Source organism: Falco naumanni, chromosome 6 (assembly GCF_017639655.2).
Source record: "Falco naumanni isolate bFalNau1 chromosome 6, bFalNau1.pat, whole genome shotgun sequence".
Taxonomy (NCBI): Eukaryota; Metazoa; Chordata; class Aves; order Falconiformes; family Falconidae; genus Falco; species Falco naumanni.
Genome location: NC_054059.1, coordinates 47,845,197 through 47,860,622, shown reverse-complemented (window position 1 = coordinate 47,860,622; position 15,426 = coordinate 47,845,197). Strand labels below are relative to the sequence as shown.

At 40.4% G+C, this 15,426-nt stretch overlaps 1 protein-coding gene across 1 annotated transcript in view; it reads left to right on the top strand.

Moving 5' to 3' along the window:
• Positions 1-15,426, top strand: part of NOX3 (NADPH oxidase 3) — a 38,934-nt gene that overhangs the window by 6,272 nt on the left and 17,236 nt on the right. The window contains exons 5-8 of the mRNA XM_040598938.1: positions 5,135-5,280; positions 8,349-8,530; positions 11,283-11,412; positions 14,535-14,627. Coding sequence (XP_040454872.1) covers positions 5,135-5,280; positions 8,349-8,530; positions 11,283-11,412; positions 14,535-14,627 — 551 coding nt within the window. The remainder of the gene's footprint in view (positions 1-5,134; positions 5,281-8,348; positions 8,531-11,282; positions 11,413-14,534; positions 14,628-15,426) is intronic.

The following is a 15,426-nucleotide window of genomic DNA, read 5'->3' as shown; positions in this document are numbered from 1 at the left end:
GAAGGAAACTACATTAAATTAAAGATTATAAGCTTCCAGCTAGGATAAAAAATGGTCCAAGTCATGTTGTTCTTTGATGTTTATAACCATTCTAAAAAAAAATAATAAATCCAATGCAAGTATGTGTGTGGTCACTATTGTGATTTTTATATAACCTACACTTTTTAGGTCCACAAAGACAGCATGAAGCTGAATTAAGGGTTCTGTATAACTAGAAATGGCACAAGGCAGTGTGTGGCAGAACTGAGGCTTGGTTGAGGGCAGAATTCCCCATGCCTGGCTTAGCTTCTTGCAAAGCCGTTCTCTTCACTGTGGGCAGAAAGGCCAGTATTTGACCCTTTGATTTTATCATGATAGGTTGGTTAATCAAAACATTTAACTGCTAGCAGCAAGCTCCAATTTGATTATTATCCTGCACAGGCATGCAGAAAAAGAGAGAATGAAACCTTGTCCTCAGATAAACACATGCAATTTCTGTTTAGTTCAATGAGAGTTGTGCATGCTTCACTGAAGGCACAATTGGCTGGATAAGACTAGCTAAATTGACCAGATTTTCAAGATAATTTAATTACATCTCTTTGTATTTAAGAATATGTACAGTAAACACCATGCTCTAATAGCAACCCTTTTCCTCCCTCCCTCCTTGCAATAAAACCTTTTATTTGATCTCAGAAGTGGACTAGATAGAACATCTCAGGATCAAATAAAAATTAATATATGTTAAGTGCTTCAGAGGTTCCAGATGTTGTTAAAAAAAAAACCACTCAAATTCTTCAGTCTTCGTGTACAGTTATAAAAAAGAACCTTGTTTAAAAGATTGCATGATTTATTCCATACTTTATATTTGGTCATGCAGAATGAGGAAAATGAACTGAACTGAAAATTTTGAGATGCAGTACCTTAAACTTTGCCCTCATGGTTAATTTAGATAGGTGGTACAGGGGAAAAAACCCACAACTGTTGTAATCTCAGATTTCAGAAATCTGCATATTAATTTTGGAATTGCTTAGTAAATTCTATATGCTGCAGACGCAAAGGCCTTCAGAAAATGCACTTCAGGGATCTAAGATATTTTAGCTAATGGCAGCGTATCCAGTGCCAGACTTTTTAGGCTGCTACAACTATGGTACATTAAAAGAACCACACTGAAAATGGAATTAGATCTTTGCATTACTCTTACCATCAAGCTATAATTCATTTTTAGATTGCATCATTTTTTCCTAGCAGCACACAAAAAAACATCAGAAGTATTATTCTGATAACACTCTAGGCAATACTTAAGATCATGGGAGACTCAGGTAAACCAACATACTCAGTACATCATTAATTTGTATCATTATGCTCTGTACATTAACAGCTACTGCAGAATAGCTTGCAAAAAAACCTCTCTCCTGTTCATTCTGGAAGTCTACAGTTGTATTATCCTCTACCTGTTAGATGAAAGCTGGAGGGAATGCCGCCTAGAAGGGAAGAGGTGGTAAATCCCAAAGAAGATACGATGACAGGAACACTTACAGTAAAGCAGAATAATATGCAGATGGAAAAAACAGTGTCCTTTACTAGCCTGCAGAAAAATCTTACCAGGTTAAGTTCCAGAAAGCAGATCTCTTCTTCCAGGGAAAAGTTGCAACATGATTGCTCTTTATTAAACCTTAGGCTCAAGACCTTCTTGCGAAGCTGTGTCTATTTAACTCATTTTTTTTTCTGTTCAAGGCTGGAAATACTCTGTTAGGAAACATGGACTTTTGTCTGTCTGGAAGACACTACCACCTCATTTCACTCTCAGCACTCGCCATGTATCAGATACCACTAGGTTTCCTGTTGCTCCTGAAATGACTAGAATTTGTAAAATCATGTACAAACCTGCACTTTGAAGAAAGTACAAGATTCCATAGTCTTCTAAACAACAGAAATGTCATCATTTCACATAAAGATTTCACAATCTGCAGTATCAGTTCTTAAAAAACCTGTGTTTTGAAGGCAAAAGAGAGAAAGTGTGTTATGCTATGAACACAGATTCAAACCTCCACCTCTAGTCAATGTTGTTCTTTTAAGTGAGCAAGGATAGTCCAAAACTTGCCATTTATATGCTGCAGGGAACCCTTGGTAAAACACCACTGTGGATCACAACTCTGTGAAACTCACGTGGTCCCAAGGCTATGGTGACTGTCACATCGTATCAGAGTTATCAAGAGCATCCTGCAGGTATAGAGGACAGGAGGCCCAAGTACCGTTACTGGTTGCACCAGCAATCACTAGCATATGCCAAGATATAACCCCTCAGTAGAAGTCCACTCAGAGATTCATTGTCAGAGCTTTCCATCCTGTCAAAATTTTCTCTCTTCTTTCCCTTAGTCCAGTGCTGGGCTACATGCCGCTTGTAACTCCACAACCTACCGCAGACAGTGGTCCATTACCCCACACCCATCCTCTGAGTTCTTTCAGATGTCAGAGAAATCAGGTCCTCATCAGGCAATGATTTGGTTCCCTTCCAGCTGGATCTGATAACATCCTTAACAGGCCAAAACATCTGTTCTGAAAGGAACCCCTTGTAGGAACAGTTTCCCCCTTCCCACTCAGCACTTAAAAGTGCTGTTACACTTAAATACATAAACAGTGTTTATGTACTGCTTATACATCTGTTGTACACTGGGGAACAGATTGCCACAGCCCCCACACAGCTGCCACCTAAACCCTGCAGCTCAGAGCCTCTCTGGCTTTTGGATTTTGGCCGTATGAATCCACACATCTCACTCACTGTTTGTGGTCTAGTGTAACCTTCCTTCCAGCATCCTAGTGCTGCCAAGGTGCTGGGAGCACCCTCTCAAGCGCAGGCTCCGGAGAGAGTCTCCTGCCTGATGCTGGCCAGGTTGTATCATATGCAGCACCTAATCCATAACAACATATGCAGGACGTGCTGGGTCATGGGGTCCAATACCCTCTAACGCTCACAGTCACGTCATATATGCTATTTCATAAAATGACCAACCTTCAGCTGAAAGCTGCTTGGATTGCTTGATCCCATTATCCCATTTATTGAAAGGTTATTTTAGAGTCTCATTCCTTTGATGGCTTGAATCTGTCTTCTAATTTCCAGACTCATTTTATCTCTGTGCAGTTCATATCCATTTGGATTTAGCCTCCATTCTGCTGAAGCTATTCCAGCTTGTATAAATAATTTATTATTCACTGGGCCAAAGATTCAGAAGAAACGGGAGCTTGATTTTGCAGTTTGGGTGCTCAGGATATTCACTTGGGATGCCTGTGTCAATAAATATTTTATTATTTTTATTAAGGGTTTCAACAGGAGATAGTTCATATGCACTAGAATAACCAGTCAGCCCAGTGACTAGGAGACGTGATTCAGATTAAAGCTTTACTTTAATTTTAATGTAACAAGGTTTTTAAAATAGTTTTTTCATCCCCCAGTGAGTATCTAAGCATAAGACAATAAGGTGAAGCAGGTGTTAGGGAGTGGCAGGGGGTGTCCCTAAGCTAACACTATGTTTTGCATGAATTGCAACCTGACAGTCAACCAGCCACAGCACATCTACTGCTCTAGAAGAATCACCTCAGAACAGAATGAAAATAACCTCTCTCCAGCATGGACACCTGGGCTAACCTACTCTTGGGGGGAAGAGTGCAATCTTCTACCTGTTTGCACTGCCTGCTGTAAGCACTCCCATGGCCAGCATCCTACCTTAATTCATATTGCCATGCCAACAGCTCTCCCCAGGCACTGCAGAGGAGCTGGACACTGGCAGCAGTGTGAGAGAGCTCACCAAGTAGGCACATATTTCTAAGACAGCTATACCAAAGTCCTTATGCATTTAATCCTGTGGTTTCATCTATGATGACACAGTGACTAGCACAGTAAGACATTACTTTTGTGCAAATAGTTACAATGAAAAAAAGGAATAAAAGAAAGAAAGAAGAAAGAAGGAATAAGAAAGAAGAAGAGACAAGAGGGAAGAGAAAAAAGGAAAACAAAAAAAGCAAAAGAAAAAATAAAAAAATAAAAATAATTTTCTTTTGAGAGAGTATTTTTCAGAGAAGCAGATTATATTCAGTTTACTACAAATACTGCCTTTTAGAAAGGTTTTATAAATGGTCAGACACAGGAACAGATAAACACTGAAGGAGACATGGTAATGGGAAGCTGATTATAAAAACTAGAAATACCATATCCTAATAGCTCTACTGTAAACGTATAATTGTTTTCCATTGACATTTTTTCATCCTTTGGTGTTTAATATTTTGCATTAATTACAATGTTCCTGTAATGGATTTGAGAATCTCTCGTACTGAAAACAGAAACTCTGCACCTAGCATGATTACAACTTCATCTATGTTAGCGAATAATAAAGTCCTTCCTTTTTCCCACTTTTGAAATTATCACCTTTCCACTCAGGAAAAGAATTACAGGAGGGTTCTTACTTCACTCTAAGGCATTTTTCTGAACTGACCATTTCATATGCTTCTTGGGAGCAGGCCAGAAGAAGAAAGACTGTATGATGCTCAGGGCAAAGCAGATCTAACACCACGATTCAGACTCTTCCCTTAAAATCATAGTTCCTGTGGCTTCCGCAGGCTCCACCTATATAAAGTAATGCTATAGCTACTTGTTAATAGGGGACAGATTTCGGATGCATGTCTTAAATATCCTTGGTGCAAGTTGCAAACTGATCTATGCCTAAAATGGACATGTTAGTGTCCTGCGTAGCAATATTAGGCCATGGCACATCCTGGTATATAAATAAAAAAATAGGGATTCTAATCAGTTTACCTCATTTTGAACAATTTAAGATCAGAGGCAAACACCTTTATACCATCTCATTTATGTTATCAAAAGGTCCTCCTTTGATGACGCTGAAGACTGCAGGGCACTTGACTGTAAGCATGGGAAGTGATGACACTGGAGCTGTTCCTCTCCTCTCCCGTGTGAGGCAGTTGCTTCATATTAGACACGTATTTGATAAAATTTTCCTTTTCTTGTCAGCTTAACCCATGCAAAGCTCTCAATTTATGCCCAAGCTTTTCAAATGGTTTGTAGTGTGCTTAATGAAGTTCCTTCTGGCACTGTGGACACGTACAAGTGTGTCTGTAATTTCACACCACTCTTTCTCTCGTGCAGCCATCCATATTGTTGCCCACTTGATCAACATCGAGCGGTATCATACCAGCCAGTCAAAGGAAGCTGGAGAGTTACGGAATAAACTTTCTGGCCTTGGCAAGAGCCCAAATGAAAGCTACTTGAACCCAATCAGGACCTATGAAACAGTAAGCTGTCACTTTTTGGTTTTCCTCATCTAAAAAGTTTTCCTCTGTGGATTCTATTGTCGGTAAAACTGTATTTCAAAGCCTTTTAACCAGAGCGAGAAGGTGCTGCCAAAGGTTAACCTCAATTTCAGCTGAAAACACTTACTCAGAGCTGCAATTTTCAGGTTACTAAGCTCAAAGAAACGTCTACAGTATTTTAATTAGTTTTTCAGGAGACAGCTGGTGGGGGGAGGATAAGGAGTGTTGCAAATAGTAGACAATGAAATACGCCTGCAAAGAATTTTTAAAAAACTAAACTAAACTATGAATACATGGAACAAACACTACTTCTTACCAGAAAGAAAAAAAAAACACCAAAACAAAACAAAAAACAAACCAAAACCAAAGCAGCAATAGCACTTAACAATATTTCTTTCACAGTTGGTTGTTACTTGTCTCAACCCGTGGTTGTGCAGTATCTTCCCAATCTGGGGGTTGATTCTGCCTTGTTACATGTCGAGTGTGGCTGCCCAGGGAAGAGCATGTGCAAAACTGGCTGGAGGTTTGGAAGGAGTGCATGGGGAAGATAGTGCTGCTGCGTGCCCTTCAGAGCCAAGCGGGACTACAGGCACCTCAGTCCCGCAAGTAAATGGCTCTGCTTGCTTTGGGGGCAAAAGCGACTGTGGCCCCTGTTGGCTCCCTTGGCTATCTCACAACAGCATTATAAAGTCTTCCTTATAATACTCAAAAAGTACTCTTTCTGCAAGTTGTGCATGTAAAACACGCAAAAGCTAGCCAGTTTTTTTCCTTCTTCCATTATACTATACATCACATTTATGTTATAAGTTTACTTGCGTATACTATTGTATACGGCAGGTTGAAATGGCACTGGTGAGACCCCCACACATACTTTCTGCTCTAGAAAATCCCCACATAGCCAGCATGCAATAAAAGCTGCTTGAACACCATGGAGTGGGGCTCTTTCGATCAGTGGTGTGCTCCACAGAAACAAGAAACAAAGTGAGACGATGGCTGGACAACCATCAGTAGGATTCGATAGAACTTTCAGTCACAAGGCACTTTGTTCCACTTTTTCTCAGTTAACCTTTCCAGTTTACATAGTGTGATTTTTGTATCTTTCAAAACAAACAGGTAAACAACTCTCAAGTTTGAAAAAAAAATCAACCAAATTAATGATATGGTTAATTAATCAATACCATGAATACAAAAGTCTTCATGTTAGTGTTGACAAAACAGTCAGGTCTATCAAAATGGGACACCCACCCAAGGACTCAGCTGCATGGACTTTCCTTACACCCACTGCCCACTCTCACTGCATGCACGTGAGATGTTCCCCAGGAACAGAACAAAGCTCACAGCTCTGAACAGGAACCTGCATCTTTCAGTATGCATTTTTTTCTCCATGAAGCCTTCCCATGGTGATAATTGTGAGGCAGGCCTCTAATTAGCATTAAAATCCTAAACACCCTTGAGGAGGAAGGCTAGTGGGTTTTAAGATCCTTTCCCAGATTTCTCACAGTAATATGCCCCACAATTACCTTCCAATTTACAGCCCAGATTTTACTCTAACCTCTAATATTTATATTTCTTTTATTGCCCACTTCTGTCTCAGTAGCTACTCAGAATTAATAAATCATGAAGGAAAGCAAATAAAAGATTGCTTCTAACTTCAGAGAAGAAAGTTCTGAGAACAACAATTCAAGCTTTCTTTTCAGTTTCATCCTACCCCTGTAGTAGCAATGTACTAAGTGTCTTTGACATTTTTCCTTGTTTCATCTCAACTTTCAAACTAGCCACTGTAGTGGAAACGTTCAAAATATCACCTAGATGAATCCTGTTAATATGCAATAGGATCTGAACACACTCTTCACAGGCACCAATTTGAGAATGTACTGTGTGCTGTCAAGTGTGAACATTTGAAAGAATGATTTTACTGTAAAAAGTGACTGTAAAGATGGCATTGTGGAATTTTATCACCTCTAAGATTTCCATATCAAATGAGTGCACTTTACAAGTACAATACAGGTTTTTTTCCTCCTAGGACACAGAAGGAACGCTGAGGTCCTTCATTCCTGTGCATCAGTACCAGGAAAACAGATGTATATGCTTTTCAGGTCAAACAGGAACTGCATTTACACTCTGTTGGCATATTTAGCTTGAGTCTCATCTTGTGTGTGAGACTTTTACTGCTATTCTTCATGATTTGCGCTCTATAACTGAGATCAGCATCTGACTGTTGTGTTCAAAATACATCTTCATTCTCACTTCAGTTTATTTTTGTGGGTTTAGACAGATGTAACAGGCCTGCACTGATGTCTGTGAGTCATGAACAAAAATGAACATGCCCTAGCCCAGCACATTAATGTTTCACCACTGACAAGCATAAAAATGTAAATATAAATACATCTTTTAAAAAATAAACCAAAGTATTATCCAGCGTATCTCCAGGTAAATGTAAGGAACAGGTAAATGAGATATGCTGTTTAGGTAAATGACAGCATGCCATTTTTATACACCATTTCAGGGCTGCTAAAAACCCACAAACTTTGAAGTAAAATAAGCACAGAAGAGCCCCATACCTTTTGTAGTTACAGGTGTCTTAGCACTTCACTTTATCACACTCATGTGAATAAGCTTGTTTCTAGTGCTGTTTTACTTATTACATCTTTAGGTTTAATTTTCTCATTTCTCTAATCATTTTACTTTTTTTCTGAAACACTTTTATATAAGTGAAAGAGATAAAAGTACTAATGAGACTGTCTAATTTCCTCCTTTCAATTCCTGAAACACATAAGTGGCAGAAAACATTTACACATCTGTCTGGGATAAACCTGAGTGGAAATAAGAGTAGAGGGATGTGTTTCCATGCTCTTCTGTGGTAAAATGGAGGTTTGCCTTGCATCCGTGTCTTGTTCTAGGTTTGTTCCTATGCTGAAAACATATCTTAGATTTAGGCTTCATATGTAATAGCAGGAACAGTAACAACAGTAACAGCAACACAATTATAACAACAAATTAGAATAACTATAGCTACTAATACTAATGCTAATAATGTATTCTTACTCTAGAACACAACAGGAGAGGTACTAACCACCATAGCTGGAATAACTGGAGTCGTGATAACTGTGGCTTTAATTCTGATCATGACTTCATCCACTGAGCTCATCAGAAGGTCATGCTATGAGGTGTTCTGGTATACTCATCACCTCTTTGTGGTTTTCTTCATTGGTTTAATAATCCATGGTATGGGGTAAGTGTCTGCATAAACTACATGGGGTGTATGTACACAATTTGAGATGAAACAATTCAGATCTATAATCCTGTGCTTTTCTATTAATGAACTGCTGGGATCTTTGCTTGGAAATAGATTGCAAAATGAAAGCATTTTGAAATTAAACCACACCACTTTTCTGAGGACTAAAAGTGTGGTTCAGTTCTTTCAACGACTCTTCTACCATCTTACAACCTGCACCTTATTAATGCATCGGTCTGAACGAACTTTCATCCCTGGGAACTGGGGGCATTACAGATCAGGAATAGGAATCAGACCTTTGTGAGTTCAAATTAATAAGGGATAGATCTTATGTTCATAACTCTTGTGTAGCATTTTGTGAGAGAGCTTGTAAAAGCTTGACAAGCTTTCAGCATGTCAGCAACCCTATGGCGAATGTCCCTGTGCCCATTATCCTCTGCATCCACAAATGTAAGTAGTTTTGACCTTCTTATTTCTCTATGGGGAAAAATAACCCAAATTTCCTCACCATGGAGAAATAACGTTCAAGTAGCACAAGGCACTGTGTTACAAACCAGGTTTAAATGACTACAGTAACAACTCAAACTTTTGACTAGGCCCGTCAGGTGGCTTTTACAGAGAAGGATGACTGCCAGGTTGCTGATAGTGTCCTTGTTCCTCAGCACAAGGGGAAGGTCCATCCTCTTGGTACTGAGCTCTGGTTCTTACACTGAGGGACAGCAGAGTCAGGGGAGCCTTCCTGAAAGCTCAGGGGCTGGTTAATCCCCTGTCAATGTAGAATGAGAGCAGGAATGCGCCTAGTGCTGAAAACGTTCTCACCTTCCATTTCCAGCTCCACTGAGATCTTCTCCTCCTTCTCCATTGTAGGCTTTCCCCCATTCCCTTTTCTCATTTCTTTGGAATAGCACTAATGTGACTCTACAGTGGTGCATCTACATTCACATTTAAATTCAGACAGGGAGTGCAGTTTTGATGCAAATCTCATGGTCCTTGTCACCTTGTAGATTTGGCTCATACCATGGTGCAGTCCCAGGGCTGCGTAATACCGAGTGCTTTGGGATGAAACGGCACTGACAGGAACGCATCTCTGTGTGCCAAGCACTAAGTGATCCATTCACGGGACCAAACCAGACCCAGTCCTAAGTCCTAGGCAGCTCTCAGATGTGTCCAGTGCAAGGCCCTCAGCAGACTGCCTTGCTCCACAGAGCTTTCCCTGCTGACTGTCTCGTGTACACACGGCCCCAAGCTGTAGCGAAGCTGTTCAGATCCAAGGACAGTCACTTGGTGTTATCATAATGCAGCTTTCATGTCTGTTTGTAAAACATTCAGATGGTATTGCCCATCACTAAAGCACATACAGACCACCACTCTTGGACAGAGGAACCTCCTAGCCCACAGCAGTGCATGCGTGTCCCTGCTCCCCGAGGCACGTGGCATCACCACTGGGAAGGGAACCAGCTGGTACAATGCTTTGTGGTGTGTCACTTTTCTCACCTCTTCCTCTGCGATTTGAGAGCTGCCGTGTTCAGTTTGGCTTTGAGTCTTCCCAAAATTGGCCCAATTAATTATCCCCAACTTTCAGAGGCACAGCTGCAAACCAATGCTGTAAACGATATCCTGACCTGGGCTCCCTCCCCTCTCCCTCGCCTGCAAATCTTTCAGAATTCAATCTCAAACAACTACAATGAACCCTTTAAACCTTCAGCTTTGTAAGCTCCCTCTGTCTAGCCAGCTGATCGACACTGCTCAGCAAGAGAATTCCCTGAAAAGGGGACAGTGATTTATCTAACAGCCCTACCAATAGCTCTCAGCAAGCGCTGCTTGCTCCAGCCTGGGAGCGCACGGCAGCAGAGAAGCTCCCTGCTGCTCCAGCGCATTCCTACCATTCATGACAAGGAGTCAAACCCCAAGGTTTCATCCACTTCACATCTCTTCCTCCTTCCCAGGTGACCGAATAAAATGCACTCAAGCCTCCCTCCTTTCCTGTGTCTCTGTCTGAACTGGTGGCAGCCGATGACACTGCCAGGTAAAAGAAGGCAGCACTGCGTATCTCCATGTCTCTTGTTAGACTCAGGCTAACATTGTAGAGCCGAAGTAAGTACAGAAGGGAAAATTCAGAGAACCAATACGAAACAAACAGGGTTTCCCCCTAAAAGTCTTCCTTCTCTACCCATAATCAACACCAGCTGAAACCCATTTAGACTGAACAGTCAGGATTGATGTATTTGGGAAAATTCGCATCATTAACATCCTCAGAAGTAAGAAGCTGGAATTTAATCTGTTTAGAGAGTGTACATCAAATTACGGTCCTCCAACTTTATTTGCAGCTTTTAAAAATGCATTTAGAAAGCAGCAAAGAGAAGGTCTGTCACTATTAAATTTTATTATTTTTCTAAACAATAACAGATGCTCATATACAAAGGAGGTCAAAGTGTCTGCTCCAAAGAACTTGAAAATCATTCTAATTTTTCTGCAAACAGCAAAATGTACATTTTTTATGCAAGGAAGCTCCACACTTCAGCTGCATTGATGTATACCGATACTATAATGAGCTACTTGCATTTGGTCAAAAAGTCATGGCAAAGCTAAAGGAAAAGTAATTTGAACAAGAGAGCAGAACAGGGTTGAAATGGCCAATTCTTGAACTTTCCGTTATCTCTGAATCTGCATTGAACTACTAGTGCAAAACCTACAGATGCGCAGAAACCTTGCAAAGCAGCATATCACTGATGAACACTTTTGTTTTAAGTCAGCTTGTCCGAGGTCAGACGCCTCAGAGTCTGCTGCTTCACAATGTCACTTACTGTAAAGATCACTACATGGAATGGGACAATGCCACTCAGTGCCCTTTGCCTCAGTTTTCTGGCAACAAACCTGTGGTAAGAGTGATGTTTGTCTTCTGCTTTTAACTTAATGTCCTTCCCTGGGAGGCCGAAGGTCTTGGGGAGTAGGGGGCTGGAGTGCATGCTAGTGACGGGCACTTAAGTGTTGTGTTCAGAGAGTAGTTTCACATCCCTGTTCTATGACCATTCCCTGTCCATTAAGACAGTGATCCTGACCTCTCTAATCAGTACAGACAGGTCCAGACAGAGAGTGATGTATAAAATTTTGGAGTCATTAATATTAATTTTTATTTCTGGAAGGTCCTTTAGTTAAGCAACACTCTCTTTGAAGGGTATAGATTCCAGAACTGTACCCTATTTAAATCTGTTTTGAACATTTATTTTTAATTATTCAGCATCATCAATATCCTTGATGTGTTCATTGCAGAAACATAGCCTTCAAGTCAAAATCTTACGAGGACAGAGATACAGAAAATACAAGAGAACAGGATAGCTAGGGATGCAAATTAGTATTGTTATTTTAACTAATAGTACTTTAATATGGATAGGCTAAATGCCAAGGGAGAATAAGTTGGAGATAAGATTGTGTCCTTGCTTTGGGACACATGCTTCATATCGTCCAGCCTTGATGTCTTAAGTTAGGTAAAAAGGAGAGAATTTGAAACAATGAATTATGAAAGGGAAAGGCGAAAGGCAGGAAAAATGTCCCACGGAAGGGTGGTTTTGCTGCAACAAGATTGCAAATCCACAGGGGGTAATTAAGTAGCAGACTTGTACAGTATGTCAGATGTCTAGCATCCAAACAAAATCATTTAACATTTACAGCTCAAGATTTAGCTTGCTCATATGCAAGTTTTTGTTGTTTCTTCCAAAAAGAGAAAATATAGTGAAGAAAATCCTGAAGTAAAGGAGAAAAATTAGCATTCAGTGTCTTGTAGCTCTTTTAATGGCTGACATAGATTTTTCTTAAACCAAACTATTGTTAGCCACTACCCAACCCGCATATTAATAAGAAAACGAATGCCTCTCTAAAAATTTCAGCTACAATGTCACCATAAAAATCAATACATGGCTACGCACCATGAATACAGACACAAGCTTGCTTCCAACAGCATGTCTTGACATTAATTATCATAAAGCTAACTGGAGAGAACTTCCACTTCTCTGTGTTAAACCTATTTTGCCACACTTTCCTGCGTATCCAAGGCCATGCTTGCAAAGTCGCATTACTTTAAATGAATTGTGATAATACCATATGGCATATAGATCATCTATAAGAACAGTACTTTGCTGGATGGGTAATGTGCTATGGTGTGATACCTGCAAGACACTGCAGATAGTACAAATTCATTCAGAGGCTAAAAAGCCATGGCGAGGCTTGTGTGGCACTGGCAGGGGCAGATGCAGGTGGGACTGAGCAGGGAGGGGACAGCCTTGTGCACAGCTGGGATTGCATGTGGTGGCACCAGGGTGCATGCCCCACTGGCCACGACTCCCAGGGGAGGCTACTCCAGCAGAGCCCCTCTCCCAGTCATGCCACATCTGCTTCCCTGCTCTATATTTCAGCAGGTAGGAGCCCGATCTGGCTCCCACTGAGGATGAAGAAGCACTGATGTTGCACCCGGGGCATCTGGACTTCTGTCCTCACAGCCTCTCCAGAGCCACTGATGCCCCATTTCAGTTCATTCTCGTTACAGGAGGAAACACCACCTGGGCAAGAATACTGATGCTCTGATTAGCTGACCAGGAACCGTGTTGCTTAGCAGCCCATCCCTCCTGGTTGATCCCCGTTGTCCCAACCTAGGCAAAAGATATTTTGGATTGAATGCTCCATTGCGCTGGAGGGATGGCACATTTGAAATCTCAGCTGAGCTCTCACAGAGGGTAGCCTGCAACCTTAACATTCCTGTCACGTGCTTTTATTTACAGGTAGCACAAATGGAAGGGAGGAAAAACGGGTCTCATCATTATTGTGGCTTGATATATGCAAATATATTCAAGGTGTAAGGTTACCCACTGTGCAGAGACACCTGTAGTATTTAGGGGCTATGGATGTGTTGAGTTTCCTCTTTAACTGAGAATCTTCTGGCTTATGTTGGTTTCTTCCCATTCTTAAAACATGCATTTTTTTAATTTAATTTTCAAGACTTAACCTTGGGAAATTGCCTCTCCATCCTCTTAGCACTTTCTAAGGAAGCCACATAATTTTATGGCTTGCTTCTCATAAAAGATACTTTATAACCCCTGTTACCCAGCTTGTGGAGCAAAGTCAATGTTTCAGCAAGTTACTCTTTGGAGATTTTAAAAGCCACATGATTGTTAAGTCTTCAGTTTGCTAGAATGAGCTGTGTAATTAACAAAACTGGAAACAAAAGAGTATCCCTTCTAGAAAAAAAAAAAAATTAAATCATGAAGATTCAATTACATCTAATTATCTTAGCTATCAGTGCAACTCAGTGAAATCATCAGCTAGTATACTTGAATAGCCAAGCATCTTTGTTACAGTGATCACTACATGTGATTAGCAAGTACAAGCACAGCAATCATCCGCAGTACTTAAAGTATGACCAGCTTAGTATCCTAGATCAAAAAAACACATTTATTGATACAGAGTCGACTAATGGATTAAATGGAAATGCATCCCATTCCTCTAATTGAATATTTGGGACTTAATGTTTTCTCATGCAGCATCAGAAAACTCACGGCTGACAGTAAGAGCTACTCCTATCTGACCCTTTTGAAATATTTCAGACTTTGAAGAGCAGAAAGACAGTAAAGCTATGGATAATATTCAATAAATGTATGCATCTCTACATCTTCAGGTCCAATGGTATCTATATGTAACACCTAAATAGATTAATCCTTTTGCCTTTTAGTAGGGAGAGATTTTAAAGGACTCCTCTTGGCCAGAATACAGATAGATATTAGCACTGCTTTTGGAGTGCATCTGTGAAGGAGCCCCATATGTCTGTTCCACAAGAAAGCCAGAACTGCTACAGTAGCAACAGAAATACTCTCTTGAGAAGGGCGAACCAAAAATCACAGAAGATAAATCTAATAATTTCATTTTAGGCTGCCTGCTGATTTAAACCAGAAATACAAAGTATTTTTGTAAACATTCAAATAAATTTTGTTTTTTAATATGCCACTTTCTGCAGGCTTGGAAGTGGGTTTTATGTCCTATGGTATTGCACATCTGTGAAAGAATCGTTAGATTTTGGAGATTTCGACAGGAGGTGGTCATTACTAAGGTATGTAACATAGCACGTCTGCGTAAGAAAACCCCACGTTATGTCAATTACCTTTTTATCTTTTACAGGTAACTTCTCTACATCACAACCTCAGTTTTTACTCCTAGCTTCAGCAGCTCTTCCATCATTACCATGGTTTCAGCCAAATATTGATTTTAGGTTTTGCATTTATTCCAATACCAAGTCCATAAGACTATTCCATACGGGACCAAACTTGATTGATGAAGTACCAGACTTTATACCACCATAACACAAACATCTGCGCAGAGGGTGTCTCTTTTTAATGAACTGAATCTATGTTCCACTGCAGTAAATGCCAGAGATGCCCTCAACTTCAGTAGGACACCTTTTTTTTTTTCTGGAGGCTTCCAAAGAGATTAAGGGTTATATTATCAGTTAGCATAAATAGTTGAAGTTTCATTAATGCCACAGCAATAATTTCTTCCAGTTGTAAATGTCTCTGTGTGCTAAGGGCCTATTTAAGTCACAGCAGAATGGATGGGGAACGCTGCTATTGAAGCAGCCACGTCCATATGTATCAAGCCAGCAATCAGAAACAGGCTTATCTTGTGTGAGGGGCAAAGCGTACCGGCTACGTCTTGCTGCTGATTTCGCAGAGTGGCTGCAATCTGAGAATCTCAGTATACAATGTGTGACATATAAAACTGGCTGCTTAACTGAGATTACCTCTTAATAAAAGTATATTAGAATTGAGCTCACTGGGCTTTTTTCTTCTTGCCAAATCGATAATAATCCCATACCTGTTAATCGTGTTACATGAGAGTAAAACTGCGAAGTT